The sequence below is a fragment of the Capra hircus genome, chromosome 1 (genome assembly GCF_001704415.2).
Source record: "Capra hircus breed San Clemente chromosome 1, ASM170441v1, whole genome shotgun sequence".
Lineage (NCBI taxonomy): Eukaryota > Metazoa > Chordata > Mammalia > Artiodactyla > Bovidae > Capra > Capra hircus.
In genome coordinates this window covers 56,653,284-56,673,626 of record NC_030808.1, presented here as the reverse complement: position 1 = coordinate 56,673,626, position 20,343 = coordinate 56,653,284, and the positions used below count along the sequence as shown (strand labels likewise).

General features: G+C 44.6%; 1 protein-coding gene across 2 annotated transcripts in view; it reads right to left on the bottom strand.

Moving 5' to 3' along the window:
• The window catches only part of C1H3orf52 (chromosome 1 C3orf52 homolog), a 36,821-nt gene continuing 22,156 nt past the window's right edge, over nt 5,679-20,343 (bottom strand). Inside the window, exons 3-6 of one of the 2 annotated variants that reach the window (XM_018065321.1) lie at nt 20,068-20,195; nt 13,686-13,756; nt 10,676-10,893; nt 5,679-6,195 (exon numbers count right to left, since the gene is read on the bottom strand). In XM_018065321.1, the coding sequence (XP_017920810.1) occupies nt 6,191-6,195; nt 10,676-10,893; nt 13,686-13,756; nt 20,068-20,195 (422 nt within the window). In that variant the 3' untranslated portion in view covers nt 5,679-6,190. Of the gene's footprint in view, nt 6,196-10,658; nt 10,894-13,685; nt 13,757-20,067; nt 20,196-20,343 lie in introns of both variants that reach the window. The other variant, XM_018065255.1, reaches the window with a different exon arrangement.

Here is a 20,343-nt window from a genome sequence, read left to right as displayed (position 1 = left end):
CTGTATAGTGCAGGGAGCTCAGCTTGATGCTCTGTGATGACCTAGAGGGTGGGATGGCAGCGGGGAGGAGGCTCAAGAGGGAAGGGATACATGTATACATATAGCTGATTCACGTTGTCCAGCAGAAATGGATACAACATTGCAAAGCAATTGTACTCCAATAAAAATAAATGTATATTAAAAAAAATAATAATAAGTAGTGTCCTTTGCAGAGTGTCTTTGACTCATTGACCCTGGTGCCTTGGTTGGTTAGGTTACATGGGTTAAATTGGTACGTTCCAGGCCAGATTTTTACATATACTTTAATCCATATTTTTTAACTTTGTATTTCTTTGTATAGGAAAAACCATAGCATCAGAGAAAGACAGACTAGAAAGTTCACTGGAGATCCTCTAATTCCACTATCTTTTTTTGGCCCAGAAAGGATAAACTAGCTCACTACAACACTGTGAGTGGCAGAGCTTTCCCTGGAGCCTGATTTCCTGGCTTGCACTTTGGTGCTCTTCCAATATACTCCACAGAAGGGCTCCACTACATTGCATGTGTGTTATATACTATGTCATGCATAAACTATGAATAAAGTGTCACACTGGAAAAACCTCACACACACACACACACCTTCTCTAATGAGCACGTCTCCCTCTGCCTCAATTATTTATTTCCCCTTCTTTCTTTTAGTTTCTAGAACTATGCCCAGCCCTTAAAACAGGGTCAGCATACTATGGCCCACAGGCCAAATCTGGCTAACTCACTATCTTGATAAATAAAAGCTTGGCAGCCCACAGCCTGCTCATTTATCTACATACTCGCTGTGGCTTCTCAACCTCTGGAGAGCTGAAATGTTGTAATTCACACTGCAGGTCCTTCAAAGCCAAAAATATTTATTTGGGGGCCCTTTTCAGAGAAAAAAAAAAAAGTTTGCAGACACTTTTCTTAATCATAGAGATAAACTAAACAAAAATGTGTTTTGGGTCTTGGTGTAACCAGAAGAGTTGGTGCTAATAAAATGGCATGGAAATATTAAACCACAATTTAGGGTGAGAGCAAGAACAATCAGCAAATTAGACTATTTCTATATGCACACCTGTGCTCTCAACTTCCCGTTTTATTTAACCCATAACCATTGTCCTAATTTGGGGGATGTTAAAATAGTAAGAAGCTTGTTGAGACAAGTAGTAGATGCATTATGAGTTTAATCACCTTTTTGCTCCCCAGTGAACCAAAATTAAACAGTGTTGCTATTTAAAATGTGCTAAGTGCCCTGTTGGGATAAGTCTAGTGACTTGAGGTTGGATGTATCAACACAGGTTTGATGAGGCCTCAGTCAGTCCATGGTCTTGAGCTAAGCCAATCACAGCTTAATATCGTGTCCTCTAATGGGAATTCTAACATGTATACTATCATGTAAGAAATGAATCGCCAGTCCATGTCTGGCGTAGGGTGCAGCATGCTTGGGACTGGTGCATGGGGATGACCCAGAGAGATGTTGTGGGGAGGGAGGTGGGAGGGGGGGTTCATGTTTGGGAACGCATGTAAGAATTAAAGATTTTAAAATTTAAAAAATAAATAAATAAATAAAGTTCAATAGTTAAGCCACAAAAAAAAAAAAAAAATATTGTGTCCTCTGCTAACTTCCTAGTTTCTGCAAAATTCTTCCGCATGGAATCCTAACTTTGACCCTTGGCCGAGATACACTCAATTTCAAAAGGAGGCATGCACGGTCATGGAGAATACAGTACAAGATGTAACGTGGTTTAGGGCAGAGTGCGTATGTTAAAGTCAGATGATTAATGATTTGAGTCCTAGTTTCATCTCTTCCTCAATCTGTGAACTTGAGCATGTAAGAAGCTCAGCTCCATCACCCATGAGCAGGAGGATTTCATTCAATGTATGTACATCATCTACCACAGATTATGAACAAATTTTGTCAACAAGCAAAAGGATTTAAAAATCTTTATTATGTATAGAGAAAAATTTGCACTGATGTGTCCGGTGATTCAGGGCCACTTGGCAGTCTTCCTTCGAGGCAGACATATAATTACTGGGGTTTACACAGGGATTTTTCACTTAGATATTGGACCACTGTGGAAGTTGATTAGTAAGTATTTGTAGTTACAACATAATAAGTTATAGTTGTTTGATTCTTACCTGGTAAAAGTATTATCTGTCCCAAATACATTTTATTTGGGGAACATATTAAGTATAAATGCTTAATCAAAGAAAACTGTCTTATAATGAAAATTAAAGGAATTATGAAAGGGAACTATTTTTGAGCAAGAGAGTCTTTGAAATACCTACTATGGCTGTATTTAATGCTGATCTGTTTTCCATAGATTTCAGGATTTCTAATGAAAGCAGCGTACTCTTTTTACAGAAAATGTACCTTCAGACACACACACACACACACACACATTTGTATACAATTTCATCTGGGGATGCAATCCCTAAATTAAAGAATTTCTGTTCTTGATAAGTAACTGAGCCTGAGAATTTAAAATGCTCCCTTAAGTCACACATACAATCAGAAAACTCCCCTCCCCCATGCTGATCTTAAAACTACACATAGCCAAAGTTCACAGAGGCATACGCAGTATCTGCAGGCTTTGTGGTTTCTGCTTTATGCTCATACTAGTAGCTATAAATAATCTCTTAGTCTGTGACTAAAGTCTTACGTTAGAACACAAGAGAAGTGCAAGAGAAGAACAAAGATAGGTCAAGAAAATCTACCGTTGACTACAAATCAATTCAAATGCTAATGCTTTTAAGACAACCTTGGGTGACAGGGGCTTCAACTATGGAAGGAATGGAAGGGTGTAGGTAGAACAGGAAAGTTGAGGCCCCAAGGTTCCACAGGAGCCTTCAGAGGAAAAGGAGATCCTGTTTACAGTTATTTGATTCTGTTCTTTTCCAAGTCACCTTCCTGAGTTCAGAAAGCTAGCTGCGAGCCGCTTGATCTGAGTGTGCCTTGGACCTGTCAGCTGTTAATTGGATCTGTGTAAGTACCACTTGCTTAACAGAGGCACCTGGTAAAGCGTTGAGTGGTCATGATCACCCCAGAGAGCCTTGCTCAGTCTGATAACCCACCTCTCAACCCATCTCCTTCCCTACCTCCTGTGCTCTTCATGAATTTCCAGAACGTAGCCAAGACTGACCCTGTAGCCTGCATGACCCTGGGGTGCCCACCGGTTGGGAGGCCATTGGTCATGCGTTTCCCCCTCAGCTGGACTTTGCTCCCCACAACTGTGGGATTCTGGGCTGGCCCTTCCACCTTTCCGTACCTTGGTTTCCTAAGATGAAAGAACTGCCTTCTGCTGCTAAGAGGATAATGGACTCAGATCATAAAGGAAAAGTTGCTGTTGGCAATGCAGTAATTGTGTGAATAAGCTTATTTTAAAACAATGAAACAATAATGGGAGCCGAGAGGGGAAGATTCATAGAGACTGCTGCCATTTTTCGCAGCACTAATCAGACTTTGAATAAAGCAGGAGTCCATATCTAAAGGGAAAAGCAGAAAACACGTGTCTCATCCTAAGACACAAACGTGTAAAAAGAAAGAAAAATCTGTCTACTCAAATCCCACCATTGCTTCAAAGTTCAGCTCCAGTCCTACTTGCTAGCAAATCCTCCTCCAGTTAAACTAGACTTTTCACCCTTTTCTCTGACCATCACACAGTCCTACTGTTTATCTTTAACATCCTGTTTTTCCCGCTGTTTCCCATTTCATCTGTGCAGAGCCTGACTCACTAATAAGACCAGCAGTTTTTTTTCCTTATTATCATTCTCATCTTCATTAGTATATTCTGTAGCCTTCTGCAACTCACATCGTTAAAAACAATCTGCAAAACTAAGTTAAATTGAAAGGCAGAAAAGAACGGGACACAGCTAGAGTTTTCTTTGGAGATGGGAAGAGGGTGGGTTCCATGATCTGTTGTGTACTTTCTGTCTGTACTTAAGTGACTCCCAGTTTTTCTTCTCAAGTCCTTCAGTGAGAGATTTCCCGGTGGTCCAGTGGCTAGGACTCCATGCTTCCACTGAAGGGGGCTCAGGTTCGATGCCTGTCAGGAAACTAAGATCCTGCAGACCGCACAGAGACACCCCCCCACCCCCCGCCCCGCCAAAATGGTTCACTTGGGAATTCCCTGGCTGTCCAATGCCTGGGTTCCATTCCTGGTCAGGGAACTAGGATCTCACAAACCTCGCAGCCAAAAAAAATGCCTGTATACCACTGACATTTGTTGAAACCTTCTTATGCACCATGTGATATGAAGATGTGTGGTAGCCAATCAATTCATCTCCTATAGCATAACAGTATAAATACCATTTCCCCTCAAACACCTCAAAATGCTCTAATCACAAAGTTCATTTCTTTCCACACCATTTGGGCAGAAGGGTCAAACCAACAGAAAATCCTCTCTATGACTTTCAAGTGGTCAAAACCTGAGGCAAGGTGCTTGTATCTTGGTGGTTTCCAACAGAGAAGGGAAGATCAGAACCAAACCCAGCCCTGCCTCCAGACAGGAACCAGCCCTTCCTTACAGCCCCAGATTCTTCAGACACCTGGGCATGCCCACAGGGCCCCAAGGGAAGTGGAGAAAAGAGACAGCCCCTCTGCAACAGGAACAGGGAGAGGACCCAGCCCAGGCAGGTTCAATCTTATTCACTCAGAAGGGGAAGCTGCCCTCATGAAAAGGTTGCTTCCAACACCAATTACTGCAAGGACACGCCAGTCCAAACCCAAGCCCCGGAGAGTCAATGCCTACAGAGCAAACATTAATACAGCAAAATGGAAGCAAAAATAATTTATTGTCAATATTTTAAATCCTCTCCAAAAAAGTTCTTCATTATTTTCTTAAAAGTACAAACATGGAAGTTTAGGTTTGACATATAAAATATAAAGAGGAAGAAGGGAAATTCACCTGTTTCACTAGTTTGAGGAACTATGCTCAAAAATGAGACACCGAGTTACAATAAACATATCTTCCAGTTAAATAACAAAGCACTTTCACATTATCCAGAGTCCTGGGTCATAAAGAGCTCGACAAATCTAGCCTGAGATGCACCCTCTGACACATCCCCATACACAGCTGCCCTTCCCTGACATCATCCACCGGGGCCAACTGAGATCCTGAGGCTGTGAACCTCTCGTTACATGACCACAGAACTTGCCTGGTAATTTTCCAGCAACGTCGTTTTCCTAACAAGACACTCTGTTCCCTCTTGACAGATAATTCTATGTCTGTATGTGACCAACACAGTCCCTCTTGTTCCCCCCAACCCTCACCTGCCAAAGGATCTGGCATTAAACTTCCAGCAGTTTAATTCTGAGAGTGGTTCTTCCTATTTCACAACCATCTTGAATAAGATACACAATCAGTGCTTGAAGACACTGAGTCCTACAAGAAGGCTAGTGACCCCAGATAATAAAAAGTCAACATGAACTACCTCTAGCAGATGGTAAGCAGTCTTAATGATTGTCTGATGGAAGCTGATGAAAATATAAATGGACAAACTATCCAAAATGAAGAGTCGTGTGTTCAAAGTTCACAGGGACCCGTGTCTCCAAAAGAGGTGTTCAGGAGTCACAGTTATTATGCAGGGAAATAATCAAGAAACACACATCTCATTTCTGTAGTGCTACGTAATGCAGTAACACTGGGTGACGTGCCAAGGCTGGTTTCCTGAGATGTGACAAGTCAGCGTGTCTTGGAAGTGGACATGAACAATGCTAATTACCTTTGACAAAGTGCATGCCTTTTCCTCACAGCCTTGTCTGGGGGTAGATCAAATGTAGGATTGAGAGGGAGGAGGGTTGGCTGAACTCTCCCTCGCTTGGCCTCTCCCTGTTCTCTCTCCTCCTGCCCAGGCTGGCGGGATCCTGCCTGGAAGAACACTTGGCCCTAAAAAGAAAGTGTCCATTATGGATGGAGGGACCTCTCCTTGCAGGTCTGCCAGCCGCCCCATCACGCCACCCTATCCGGACCCAGCTGGGGCAGAGCTGGGGTACTGTTTTGTTAAACACTGAAGCAGACTCTGTAACTGTGCAGAAGCTGGAAAAAAAGGACCGCCTCCACACCTCTAGTCATTTGGGTCCTTCTATGTGAATTCTCAGGATCTCTTCTGTAAAGTGGAATGAACTCTCCGCATCCCAAAGTTCAGCAGAGTGCTACTGTCAGACATAGATCAACCTTCATCATTCTGAAAAGGAAATACAAACAAGAGTCACCATTTTTAAAAAAGGCATAATTATTTTAAACATTTATGTTTTTATTTTATTTCACTGGGTTTGATTATGAACTCCAATGTAAAACTGGAATATTTGTAAACTCTTCACAGAGGAGGTTTACTCTCCAGGTAACATAAACACACACACACACACACACACACACACACACACACACACACACAGGTTCACAACTCCTGAATTCCTTTCAAAAGGAAATAACACACTGCTTGCTTATTTACTTTGGCATAATTCATGATAAATACCATTTGGATGAGGCCTTTTGGATGCAGAGGACATTTTAACAGTCAGTCTTTTTTCCACAGTCTAATCACAAAAATATTTCTAAATTTTCATTTTTTTTAATATAAGCACAATATACAGAGAGAAATTCTAATGAGGGAAATGGTGCAGAGCTGGCCTAAGGCCGAGGCACTTGGGCAATGACTGAGGACAAGACACGGGGAGCCCACATACTCCACAGTGGGGTTCTGGTGGTTGATGTTTGAGGCTGGATCTTCCTTTGTTGTCCTGTGCTTTGTAAGAGGTTTAAAGAATCCCGGGCCTCTGGCATTAGATGCTAGGATCCCACATACACTCCCAATTGTGACAAGTGTCTCCGGATCTTGCCAAATACCCGTGGGGGACAACATTGCACCGATCGAGAAGCAATGTTCTTTGGATAAACTCTGCGCTTCCTGGGGAATCTGTGAACAACCTCAACGGCTGCCCTTGACACCCCAGGTGGTCCTTTCAAGGGCAGAAGGCACACACTGGCCTCTCTGCCAGCAGCCCAGGCCCCTGCTGCCCCTGCCCCTGCTGCCCCTGCTGCCGCTGCTGCTGCTGCCCCTGCTGCCCCTGCCCCTGCTGCCCCTGCTGCCCCTGCTGCCCCTGCCCCTGCTGCCCCTGCCCCTGCTGCCCCTGCCCCTGCTGCCCCTGCTGCCCCTGCCCCTGCTGCCCCTGCCCCTGCTGCCCCTGCCCCTGCTGCCCCTGCTGCCGCTGCTGCTGCTGCTGCTGCTGCTGCTGCTGAGTCGCTTCAGTCGTGTCCGCCTCTGTGCGACCCCATAGACGGCAGCCCACCAGGCTCCCCCGTCCCTGGGATTCTCCAGGCAAGAACACTGGAGTGGGTGCGAGCAGCCCATAGTTCACCCCAAATTTGTACAAACAAGATTCATCATTCTCATTGCCTGGAACTTTTTCCTCTTCTCTCTCACACTGATCAGTTTTTGCTTTTGTTCCTTACTCAGTCTATTGGTCGACTCCTTCACAGGTCAGAAAACAGTACAAAATAACTACCCCATGTCCAAAATAACTCACAAGGTTCAAAATAAGTCATACAGCTGTCTTACATTGTAAAACAGATTTCCCCTCCTTATCTCGGGACCCTACCCTCCACTAGATGAAGAAGCTCAAGGAACGGGGGCATGGGGAGGGAGCAATCCATCACCAAAAAAAATTCCCTTAACCTTGAGGACATTATGCTAAGTGAAATAAGTCAGAGAGAGAAAGACAAATATTCCAAGATCTCCATTTACATGTAGAATCTCCAAACTCATAAAAAAAAAGAGATCAGATTGGTGGCTGCCACAGGTAAGGTGTGAAGGAGGAGGAATTGAATGAAGGTGGTCAAAAAACACAAACTTCCTGTTATAAGATAAATCAGTCCTGGGAACTAGTTCTCACAAGGGGAAAAATAGTTTTATAACTTACAAGGTGATGGTGATGGATGTTAACTACACTTATTATGGCAATCATTTCACAATATATGGGTTGAGTCACTATTCTGTAACCCTTAAACTTACACTGTCTTATTCGTTAATTATATCTCAATTAACACTGCAAGAAAATATAAATTTAAAATTTCCCTTATGACTATAATGTTAAAGGAAGTTTTTCTTTGTAGAAGGCATCAAAATGCCTGCAGTTAGGTCAAGCAGTCATAGTCCCCAATTAGAGAATGAGAAATACACAAACAATCCCTAGGGATCCAAATTACAAGCTAATTTAAGGTTCAGGTTCTCTAGCACACAAGTTGGAAATTCCAAGGAACTGCAGACTGGCTCCAGGGAACCCTTGGAATCCCTGAAATTGTAAAATTCTGTCCAAGGGGAAGAGTGTGTGGATTTTTTCCAGGGAGAAATTACATGGCTGTCTCCAAATCCTCTAAGAGGCATTTGAACCAAGCAGTTTTAAAAACCACTGCCCTTTGTAGAACAGACTTGCAGCTGCCAAGGGGGTGAAAGAGTGGTGGAGTGATGGATCAGGAGCTTGGGGTTAGTGGATACAAACTATAATATAAGGTCTGACCGTATAACACAGGGAACTCTATTCAATATCCTATGATAAACCGCAATGGAAAAGAATCTGAAAAAGAATGTATGCATATAAATAGATAGATATGTGCTGTGCTTAGTTGCTCAGTCATGTCCGACTCTTTGATAGACAGATAGATATAGGTATAACTAAATCACTTTGCTATACAGCAGAAATTAGCACAACATTGTAAACTGACTATACTCCAATAATTTTTTTTAATGGCCAAAAAAAAAAAAGAAGAAGCTTTGCTCTTTGAAGAATTAGAACATGATCTTTGTGGGAAACCAGCTGCCTAGCTCATCACAGAAGGGGCTACCCTGCCAAGCCCACAGTGCCTGGGAACATGGGAGCCAGCCTCAGAACCCCCAGGCCTTGCTGGTCCCTCCTGGGGGCCTCTCTGGTTCCTGCCACCCCTCTCCGCCCTCCCTCTGGACTGTGCCCGGAGTTGCTCTTCCCTCTGCCTCCCTGCCCTCTAGACTCTCTTCGCCCTTTCTTGCTTTCCAAATGGTCACTGTCTTCCCTTCCATTTGAGAGGACACTGACACTCACACTCCTGAAAATATCACTGTCCAGGTTCTGCAAAGAGGGTGTGGGGTCATGGAGACCCCTCCTGCCCAGGAGAAATGCCCGAGAGAAAGAGTGCGGTCTCCAGAGAAGCAGAAATGCTGTTGCTCACGGCTGCATCCTGGGGGCCACGCAGAGTCTGAGGCTCAGCTCCAGGTCTGTCAGGCCTCACAAGCAACCAGCTGTTTGTCATACTCTGTGTGGACTTCCCAGCTTCATAATCCTCCTCAGCTCTTTCTCACCCTCCTCCTAATCCCTCATCTCCATCTGGAAAGAGCTGGGGACCACAGTTTCAGAGAGGAGGCTCAGAGAGTCAAGGCCAGTCACCACACAGCAGGCTGGAGGGCCTCTTCTCTCTTTCCACTGTACACAGGATGGGGGTGAAGGATCCTTTCTTCCTCCCTTCTTCTCTCCCTTCTTTCTTTTTAGAATTCCTGTGGAGGAGGCAGAACCTTTTCACTCCACACAATATGTTACTGGTCTGGCCCACAGACACACTCCATCTATTCAGATGCTCAGTGAGGAAACCATTCACTATGTGACTTTCCCAGTGAGCTCAAAGTTGGCCCTCTGAATGTCATTCCTTTTATTCATTTGGGGGAAAGAATGCTTTAAGAACTGCTTTATATCACTCTCTGCCCTCCCAGGCCAAGGTTCGTCCACTTCCACCTCTCGTCCCCAAGAATCAAGTGTCATCACAGTAAACACCTCTTCTCACACCGCGTGGGGATGTGTGTGCTCTATAATCTGTTCCATTCTTCTGACCCTTGGCAGCTGGCCCCATGCCTGCTGCTCAGCACATCTCCTTCGTGACTGCCTTTTTCATTCATTCAGCTAGTATTTACCCCTGCTGATGTACAGAGTGTTTCTGATGGATTGTGGATAAGGAACCATCCAAAATCGTTAGCATTGTGGACTAAACAAGATCCAAAACCCATCCAAGTGAGCAATTAGGAGTGGAGCACGAGAATGGAAACTGAGGCCGACGGTACAGAGCACAGGGAGGAGGTCTTGGAGGCTAGCGGTAATCTCAACTCCACCTTCCTTCCTGACAGGTTTTGTATGGCGTGCTCAGATTCTGACAAGTGGGGTATCATCTGTGCTTATTAAATAACGTCCAGTTCCTCATTCCATTCTTAGTTTTAAACATCGATGCACATTTTGCTTATAATCTTCTAAGAAAGAGACGAACTTGCCTTTTTATGTCCCTCTGTTAATATCTTAGACTAGTGGCCTTCAACGGAAAAAGATATTCTCCAGATTGAACCATCTTTCAACAATTTAATATACCATTTACTTCAAATTCTTCAGTACTTGCTTCTCCGGTGAGACCACGGCGTTTCCTTGAAGGTGTTTAATGATATTGTGACGTGGGATTCAGAACTTTGAATGTGGGTGCACTACAGCGAGGAAAACATAGCAACCCTCATTTTTATAGTTTGCTTCCCTGACTTTTTTTTCCAGTTTCTCTATCTGCTCACAAAGGGTAGGGACTGGGTGACCTCCACGGACATGGAAGATCGCCTGCTCAGAAATCAAAGCAAGCTCTCTGCCCCACCTGGCTCTCCCATTTACCGTCACAGCTCTGCCTTCCAGACGTGCTCAGCTTATCGTAGAAGCAGAGGGATCCTGGATCAAGCCCCAGAGTCTCACAACCAGCTATGTTCTGATCATGGAAATTCTGCTGCAAAACTCCCAGCACGAACTCCTCGCTCATCACATACTTCACAAAACTGGCATCTTCAGGAGGAACCCTGAAGTGCAGGCGGAAGATTATTGTGGCGTTTTGACCACTGAAAGGCAAACCAGAGACAATAAACATATCAACAGAAACACACTGCAACTCAGGAAATTGATTTTAGCAAAAGCATCTTTTGAGTTCTACATGCTCTCCCAGCATAAAAAAGCAAAGAGTGTACTACCCGAGAAGATTCCTCATCAAAGCACCCATCACACAAAACTGCAGTTATCCAAACCTCCTCCTTTCACCTAAAACCCAACCCCGAGAAGCCCGCTGTGAGAGGCCATGCAGGAGAGGCTCCAAGAGCTGCCTAACACCACGCTTTGCCCAGAAGCAGGCCAAGGCAGCCCTGGTCTCCCTGGTCTCCTTTCTCCCACAGGTGCTTGGCAAAGCTATCCAGTTTAACCAGTTCATCACTTAACCTATAAAATGGCCCAAGTAGGGCCCAAAGCTCCCTGCCATTGGCAGGATACACAATCCTAAACTCCCCAGATGGCCCTGGGTACCAGCAGCATATCTTACCTCCCTGGTTTGTCCCCAAAGTGAGAAACTGTTTCTGTCCTTTTTCTACTTCCCACGGTTTTACAACTCTCAGTAAAGGGACCTAGGAAAGGGACCTAGGAAAGGGAGTTTTTCTCTTTCTGTAACATATTCTCCTACTTCTAAAAGAAAAATAATCATATGGCTATCCTCAGCTAATCAATGGTCTACACAGCTTGTTAAATGTTACCTCCCCATTTAGAATGCTCACAATTATCCTTTGGTTTAAGAAGGCCAGATTTTTTTTAAAAGGCCTAGTTTAAGAGGTAGCAATAAAATTAAGAGTGGTCACATCTGAGACTCTCAGCCAAGGGTAAGTTTTGCAGTCAAGCCAGCTGCTGCTGCTGCTCCTGCTGCTAAGTCACTTCAGTCATGTCTGACTCTGTGTGACCCCATAGATGGCAGCCCACCAGGCTCCCCCGACCCTGGGATTCTCCAGGCAAGAACACTGGAGTGGGTTGCCATTTCCTTCTCCAATGCATGAAAGTGAAAAGTGAAAGTGAAGTCACTCAGTCGTGTCCGACTCTGTGCGACCCCATGGATTGCAGCCTACCAGGCTCCTCCGTCATGGGATTTTCCAGACAGTCAAGCCAGTCCCAATAATGAGTCAGAACATTGTCCCTGCCAACGACTGGCAAAGAGCTCCCTCTTGTGGCCAGAGATTACATAGCCCAAACAAACGGAGATCATTCTTGTCATTTTTGAGATCACATCCAAGTACTGAACTTTGGACTCTTGTTGACTATGATGGCTACTCCAATTCTTCTAACGGATTCTTGACCACAGTAGTAGATATAATGGTCACCTGAGTTAAATTCACCCATCCCAGTCCATTTTAGTTCACTGATCCCTAAAATGTCCATGTTCACTCTTGCCATCTCCTGTTTGATCACTTCCAATTTGCCTTGAGTCATGGACCTAACATTCCAGGTTCCTATGCAATATTGCTCTTTACAGCATCAGACTTTACTTCCATCACAAGTCACATTCACAACTGGGTGTTGTTTTTGCTTTGGCTCCATCTCTTCATTCTTTCTGGAGTTATTTCTCCATTGATCTCCCATAGCATATTGGGCCCCTACCGACCTGGGGAATTCATCTTTCAGTGTCCTACCTTTTTGCCTTTTCATGCTGTTCATGGAGTTTTCAAGGCAAGAATACTGAAATGGTTTGCCATTCCTTTCTCCAGCAGACCACGTTTTGTCAGAACTCTCTACCATGACCCATCCATCTTGGGTGGCCCTACCCGGCATGGCTCATAGCTTCATTGAGTTAGACAAGGCTGTGGTCCATGTTCCAAACAGGAAAAGGAGTACGTCAAGGCTGTGTATTGTCACCCTGTTTATTTAACTTATATGCAGAGTACATCATGAGAAATGCTGGGCTGGATGAAGCACAGGCTGGAATCAAGATTGCCGGGAGAAATATCAATAACCTCAGATATGCAGATGACACCACCCTTATGGCAGAAAGTGAAGAACTAAAGAGCCTCTTGATGAAGGTGAAAGAGGAGAGTGAGAAAGTTGGCTTAAAGCTCAACATTCAGAAAACTAAGATCATGGCATCCAGTCCCATCACTTCATGGCAAATAGATGGAGAAACAGTAGACACAGTGGCTGACTTTATTTTTCTGGGCTCCAAAATCACTGCAGATGGTGATTGCAGCCATGAAATTAAAAGACGCTTACTCCTTGGAAGGAAAGTTGTGACCAACCTAGACAGCGTATTCAAAAGCAGAGACATTACTTTCCAACAAAGGTCCATCTAGTCAAGGCTATGGTTTTTCCAGTGGTCATGTATGGATGTGAGAGTTGGACTATAAAGAAAGCTGAGAGCCGAAGAATTGATGCTTTTGAACTGTGGTGTTGGAGAAGACTCTTGAGAGTCCCTTGAACTGCAAGGGGACCCAACCAGTTCATCCTAAAGATCAGTCCTGGCTGTTCACTGGAAGGACTGATGTTGAAGCTGAAATTCCAATACTTTGGCCACCTCATGAGAAGAGATGACTCATTTGAAAAGACCCTGATGCTGGGAGGGATTGAGGGCAGGAGGAGAAGGGGACGACAGAGGATGAGATGGTTGGATGGCATCACCGACTCAGTGGACATGGGTTTGGGTGGACTCCAGGAGTTGGCAATGGACAGGGAGGCCTGGCGTGCTGTGGTTCATGGGGTCGGAAAGTCAGACATGACTGAGCGACTGAACTGAACTGACCTTTGTGCTTTGGGGTTAGGGAATTCCTGTTGGGTAACTCATGATGACTGTCAACCTCCAGAGAGAGACTGTAATACTCTACATTCTTACCTGATGTCCATGACTTCAACTGAAGTGAAATAGCGGTTCAGAGCTGGTGAGTCAGTGTACACGTGTGTCACCTAAAACAAACAGGGACGAGTTAACAACCACACCTCACAGCCAGACCATACTGCATATCACCTGACAAAGCAAGACTACTCCTCGGTGATGGAAATTCCACCCTAGGGAGGAATGAACTTACCAAGAGGCTCTGGGTGAAGAAACAGGAAGGGGTGGGCCCCACACCAACCTACACTCAAGTTGGCAGTCATTTAAAGGGACCTCATTTGTAAGGACCAAGTGATCAGGCTGGGATTTTCAGCATCTCTTACACGCTGCACTGTGACTTGCGGTCTGACTGGTCAACAGCCTGAGCTCACACAGACCCAAGCACAACAGGAAGGAGAGAATCTCTAAGGGGCTGGGAAGATTGAGAACAGGCGACTCAGGGGCCTGCATATCAGCAGACAAAGGAAGGCCTCTTCTCTCCTTTCCCTGGAACTTCACTCCAAGGAGGCACAGCCATGCGGTTTCTGGATAATGCAACCAAATGAGTGGTACAATTGCAAAGACACAAAGTTCTTATTTTAGCCATCAAGTGTTGCAACCATAAAAAATAAGGACACCTGTGTTCCCACTACCCAAGTTTCATGCCTTCACATTTTACCATATGTCGCTGAGCCCTTTACCTGAAGAAACACAGCACAGCTAAAGTTATTCTCACACACGATTCCGCGGTCCTCTCTCCCTGCCCACTACTAACCACTGTCCTGAAGCTGTCATGTATCTTTTCTGTGCATGTTTTTATGAATGTAACACTCCCTTGTGTGATCATAACTATACATAATTTTTTTTTTTTTTTGGCTGCTCCACACAGCATGCTGGATCTTAGTTTTCCAACCAGAAATAGAACCCAAGCCCCCTGCACTGGACATGTAGAGTCTTAACCACTGAACTGCCAGGGAAGCCCCAAAGACTTGATCTTTTTGGAAATATATATATAAATTCAATGCGTGTTTTTATTCAAATAAAACATACCATATTCTACACTTTCTCTGATTTGATTTTTTTTTCACTCAAAATCACATTTGCAGTTTACCCACAATGGTCCCTTGGAGAGCAAGGAGATCAAACCAGTCATTCCTAAAGAAAATCAACCCTGAATATCCATTGACAGGACTGATGCTGAAGCTGAAGCTCCAGTACTTTGGCCACCTGATTTGAAGAGCCAACTCACTGAAAAAAGAAAAGACCCTGATGCTGGGAAAGATTGAAGGCAGGAGGAGAAGGGGATGACACAGGATGAGATGGTTGGATGGCATCACCGATTCAACGGACATGAGTTTGAGCAAGCTCCGGGAGATAGTGAAAGACAGGGAAGCCTGGCGTGCTGCAGTCCGTGGGGTGGCAAAGAGCTGAACACAACTGAGCAACTAAACAACAACACAATGTAGATGGAGGTCATTCAGTCTGACTCCTAACTCTGCAGAGATTCCGTGAAATGACAGCTCCGCCCCCTCCCTTCCCCTCCTGGTGGCCGTGTGCTTTGCTTCCGACTGTCTCCTGCCACGACTGTGCTGAGGTGATCTGCTTGAACATCCCTAAGCCTCTCTTCTCATACAGGTATGAGATTCCCTGGGCCATATACCAAGAGGTGGACTTGGGTCTAAGAGTTAGCACATCTCCACCTTAACTCTTTCTGAATTGCACTCCATTTCACTGCCTCCCAGCAATGCACAAGTGCTCTCTTGCCCACAGCCTTGCCAACATTTAAGGTTACCAGACTTTTCAATTTTTGCCAATCTGACGAGTTTTCATTGTGTTTCACACTGTCACATTGCGTTCTAGTGAGGCTGAGTGTCTTTTCATGAAAAGATGGAAGGATGTCTTTCATGAAAATCCTTAACTCTGTGGGATTTCTCTCCTTTGTTCCTTTTTGTTCACGTTTGTCTGTTGGTGTTCTTTCTCTTGGGTTACACTTTTCTTACCCAAACTGATTTACACTCTGGTTTTATGTCACAGATATCTTCTCCCACTCTTTGATTAGTCTTTCCATCATGTTTCAGAGATGTAAATCCTAACCTATAGTACCCCAGTACTCGTGGCTGAACGTATTTACATTGCATCTCTTTAAAATTATTAGTTTGAAGTTTAAATGCCTTCTTCTTAGCAGGCAGGAGGACAGTGCTGGGATCTGAGTACACCCCCAGCATGAATCCAGCTCTGAGGCTGGAAGCAAGCCTGCAGCTAGATCCACTCCTGCTGGCCTGAAGCCTCAGCCTTAACATTGTCCTGGAAATTTCACCCCCATGGTTCCTCTGTGCTGAGCTCGGTGTGCCCAGCGGCACCCATCATGGCTTGTCGCCTCACTGCTTTATTCCGCAGCAAACAGCAGAGGAATACTTGTCCGTCGTCTCCCACCAGCCCTCAGCAGAATCTCAAGGAGGCTGCATCCGTTGTTTGCTCCCACTACACTCACTGGTGACAATCCAGTTTCTCCAAGGTAGAGCAGAGGGGTTTCGAGCACTTCCTCTAACCCTGTCACTACGGCTGTCCTCTGCATAAGAAACTGACATAAGAGGCACTGCTGTCTCTGCTCTCTGTTCCCTCTGTGCTGATTAAAAAAAAAAAAATCTAGGCATTCAGGAGGTTACAAAACATGCCCTAGGTCACTCTGCTAGTAAGGACTCTAGTCCTAGATGTTACAGACACTAAGCCCAGCGTCCTCATGTTTTACCACGCAACCCAGTGGAGATGGAGCGAGGAGGGAAAGCATCTCCTGAACAAGGACGAAAGTAGCATAAAGTGTTAAGAACTCTGCAGGGAAAATGACTGGGCCATCTTAGAAAGCTGCCAACAGGCCAACAGTCGTTTAGAAAACCCGGAGGTTGGAGCAGTCCCAGGACTGCTCAGAACAGGGAGGAGGAGGAGGATGCTGGAGAGGGCATTTTTTTCTCAAGCGCTGAAAATAACAACAACAACATCCCTCTCTTCCTTTTATTTTTTTATTTTAATTGCAGGATAATTACTTTACAATATCGTGATGGTTTTTGCCAAACATCAGTATGAATTGGCCACAGGTATACATGGCCCCACCCTATCCCTCCAGGTTGTCACAGAGCACCAGCTTTGGGTGCCCTGCGTCATACATCAAACTCCACCTGGTTATCTCTCTCTTCCTTTTATTTTTTTTATTTTTTTTAACTTTTTATTTTTACTTTATTTTACTTTATAATACTGTATTGGTTTTGCCATACACTGACATGAATCCACCACGGGTGTACATGCGATCCCAATCTCTCTTCCTTTTAGATTGAGCTTCTTTTGTCAGAAGTTATGTCTGTCCTTCCTTCTTTGTTCCCTCCCTCTCATTCTTCCTTTCATTAATTCTTAGGGGCCTAAGCACTGTGTTTTGCACATTGATACTCAGAAAAAGTTTTAAAATTTCATGTTAAGAGATGGAGTGGTATACTAGATCAATTTCAGTGTCCACTCTAACATTTTTGTTTGTGGCACCATCACCTACTATGATTAGGAAATATTTACATATTTAGGAGCTGTCAACCCCACTACTTTGGGATCAAAAAAGTGAAAAGAGGCGCTCCTCACCCCTCGCTCTGGTGTTTCCCAAACTGAGCCCAGTGAGCTGATCACCTGAGGCAGGCACAGTGGCTCATCAGAAACCAGTTTCCATTATTTACAATGGGGCTTTCCAGGTGGTCCAATGGTTAAGAATCCGCCTGCCAATGCAGGAGACTCAGGAGACAGGGGTTCAATCCCTAGAGGGGAAGATCTCCCGGAAAAGGAAATGACAACCCACTCCAGTATTCTTGCCTGGAAAATTCCACGGACAGAGGAGCCTGATGGGCTACAGCCCATGGGGTCACAAAGAGTCAAACATAACTGAACACACACACACAGTTATTTACTATAGCCAAGATATGGGCACAACCTCAGAGTCCATTAACAGATGAATGGACAAAGAGACGTGGTACATGTAGACAATGGAAAAACTACTCAGCCATTGAGAAGAGTGAGATTCTGCCATTTGCAACAACATGGATGGGCTTGGAGGGTATTAGACTAAGTGAAATAAGTCAGAGAATGACATACTGTGTGATATCAATTACACGTGGAATCTAAAAAATAAAAGAAATGAGCAAATATAACAACAACAAAAAAGAAACAGACTCACAGATGCAGTGAGCAAACTAGTGGTTATCAGGGGAGAGCCAGAAGGGGGAGGGGCAAGGTGTGGGTAGGGGGTTAAGCAGTACAAACTACCATATATAAAATAAACGGGTAACAAGGATACATTATAAAACACAGGGAATATAGCCAATATTCTTTAGCAACTATAAGCGGAATGTGACCTTAAAAATTGTCAATCACTATGTCATATACCTGAAACATATACTGGAGTGTGTAAGTGATAATGTTAAAAAAAGAAAAAAAAAAAAATCTTCCAGAGGAAGGGGATACGTCCCCTGCATTATCAGAGGGGCCACTGCTGATTCTGGCATCGAGCAGGTAAGCTGAGCTATGATGCCAAGCAGATACCGGGCTAGCTTAAGCTGAGTTATCGGCCCAACCCAAATAGAAGGAAACTGGCAGTGAGATATGAGAAGAGCCAGAAAACTGTCCTTAGAAAAGCAAGACAATAAAGCAAAAGAGAGGGCGCAGTGTTTCAATATCCATTCCCATTTACTTTCCAAACCTGGAAACTGGCCTAAGTGGAAGAAAAGGGTTCTCGATCTGACAATAAGATAGTAATATCTCCAAGTTCCCCATTTTTTTTCTCCTGAACATTTGTTGGGAAACCAGAAAGCAGAAGTTTCTTCACCTTACTGCACCTTGTGTTTATCATCTGCAAATAAGATAATTCTTTTTAAAAATGTCTTACAAAGTTCTTTATATGCATCTGTGGGTATACAGGGAAAGTGAGGTGATTTCCATTTATCACAGTAGGAACCAACTCAAAGAGGCCTGTGAACTTGCCCCAGAGACCCACCAGTTCCCTGTTCCTCAGCCATTATACCACGATGAACTAAAGACACCTGGACAATCTGCTCACATCTGCTTCTATGACCAGAGAGACGGCTTGTAAGTGAGTGACGGATACCCATTTCCCTCTGACACAGAGGCCAGTCTGAAACAGTGACACCTGTGGATGCTGGCTTACTCGGTTTCTCCTCGGCCAATGCAAAATCCCTCAATCAAAACAGTAAAAAAAGAGGGGACTTCCCTGGCCATCCACTGGTTAAGACTCTGCCCTTCAGGAAATAAAGGGAACTCATCCTATTCAACCTATCTACCATAGGGACAAGAGTAACAGACAGCAGGCTGGTCACGCTTAGATTTTGTTCTCAAAAACTTTCCTGGGTCTGACTGTGATCCACTCTGTCTTTGACAGGATAACCAGGGCTGCTCCAACCAACCCTCGTGGTCTTACTGCAGAGGCCCTGTAACACACAGAGGCTCCTTCTCCCGCATTCCCCACTCCATGAATGATGTCACCATCCACCTATGTGGTCACCCAACCGGAGGTCTGGAGCCATGCTCTCCCTCAGCCCACATCCTACCAGCCATGAAGTCCTGTTGAGGGAACAGCCCTCTGAAATCTCACCTGATCTCCCCTGACATTGCCCTAATTCAAGACTACCTCACTTGTCACCCAGATTATTGCAATACCTTCTAACTAAGCACTCCACCTCCAACATTTTCCCATCACCACAGAAAGACTAAAATGAGAAACTGACCATGTCAGCCTGCAGATTAAAATCTTCCAGGACCTCACCAAAGAACCAGAAACCTTCATGATCTGACCCCTTCCTTTCCGTTCAGCCTCACCTCTGCATTTCTGCTATGCAGTATGTGGAGGTCATACCACACTGCCGGGCAGATAGCCTTGCGTTCTCTGCTCTCTAATCTGGAATACCCCTACTTCACATTTCAAGACTCATCCTGAGTATCGCCTCCTCCAAGCCTCCATCCCTCCTCTGTGGCTGTAAATCACACTGTACATATCTCGGTGATGGAACATACCACACTGCTCATAACTATTTAATTGCTTCCTCTACTTGGACTTTGAGCCCCCATCACTAAGCATGTTGTCTAGCACCTCACAGACACTCAATAAAATTTCAGGTTGAATCAAACCTAAGACCAGAGTGAGAAACAGAACACTGTCCTCCAGGACACATTCAGCTGGAGGCCAGGGCTCCTCCTTCCAGCTCTGCACTACAGAAAATCTATTTCTAAGCACTGGTTTCTGCCAGTACCCACAGAATCCAAGCTTGAAGCTACTTCCTGGCTAGCTCTAACCCAGCTACTCCAGAAGAATTCACACTCTAATGCTAAGAACTCAGTAACAATGCATAAGGTAACTTACTCGCTTCTTGAGCATGTCAGGTAATTCCTCTTCAGAAACACACTCCTCTGGAATCTTTAGCATGACCGAGAATGTTTCATTTGATGACAATTCAAGTATTTCATTTTCATCTTCATCGATATAAGTTACTAAACAGAATGGAGGGTGGGTGGGATAAAAAGTAAAAGTAAGCACATGCATAAAATAACAAACATTCATCCCATTGGCTGCTATACTTAAGAAATAAATGAACAATGAGTAACCATCAAGCCTAGTCACAGTAAGCAAGTAGGAGCA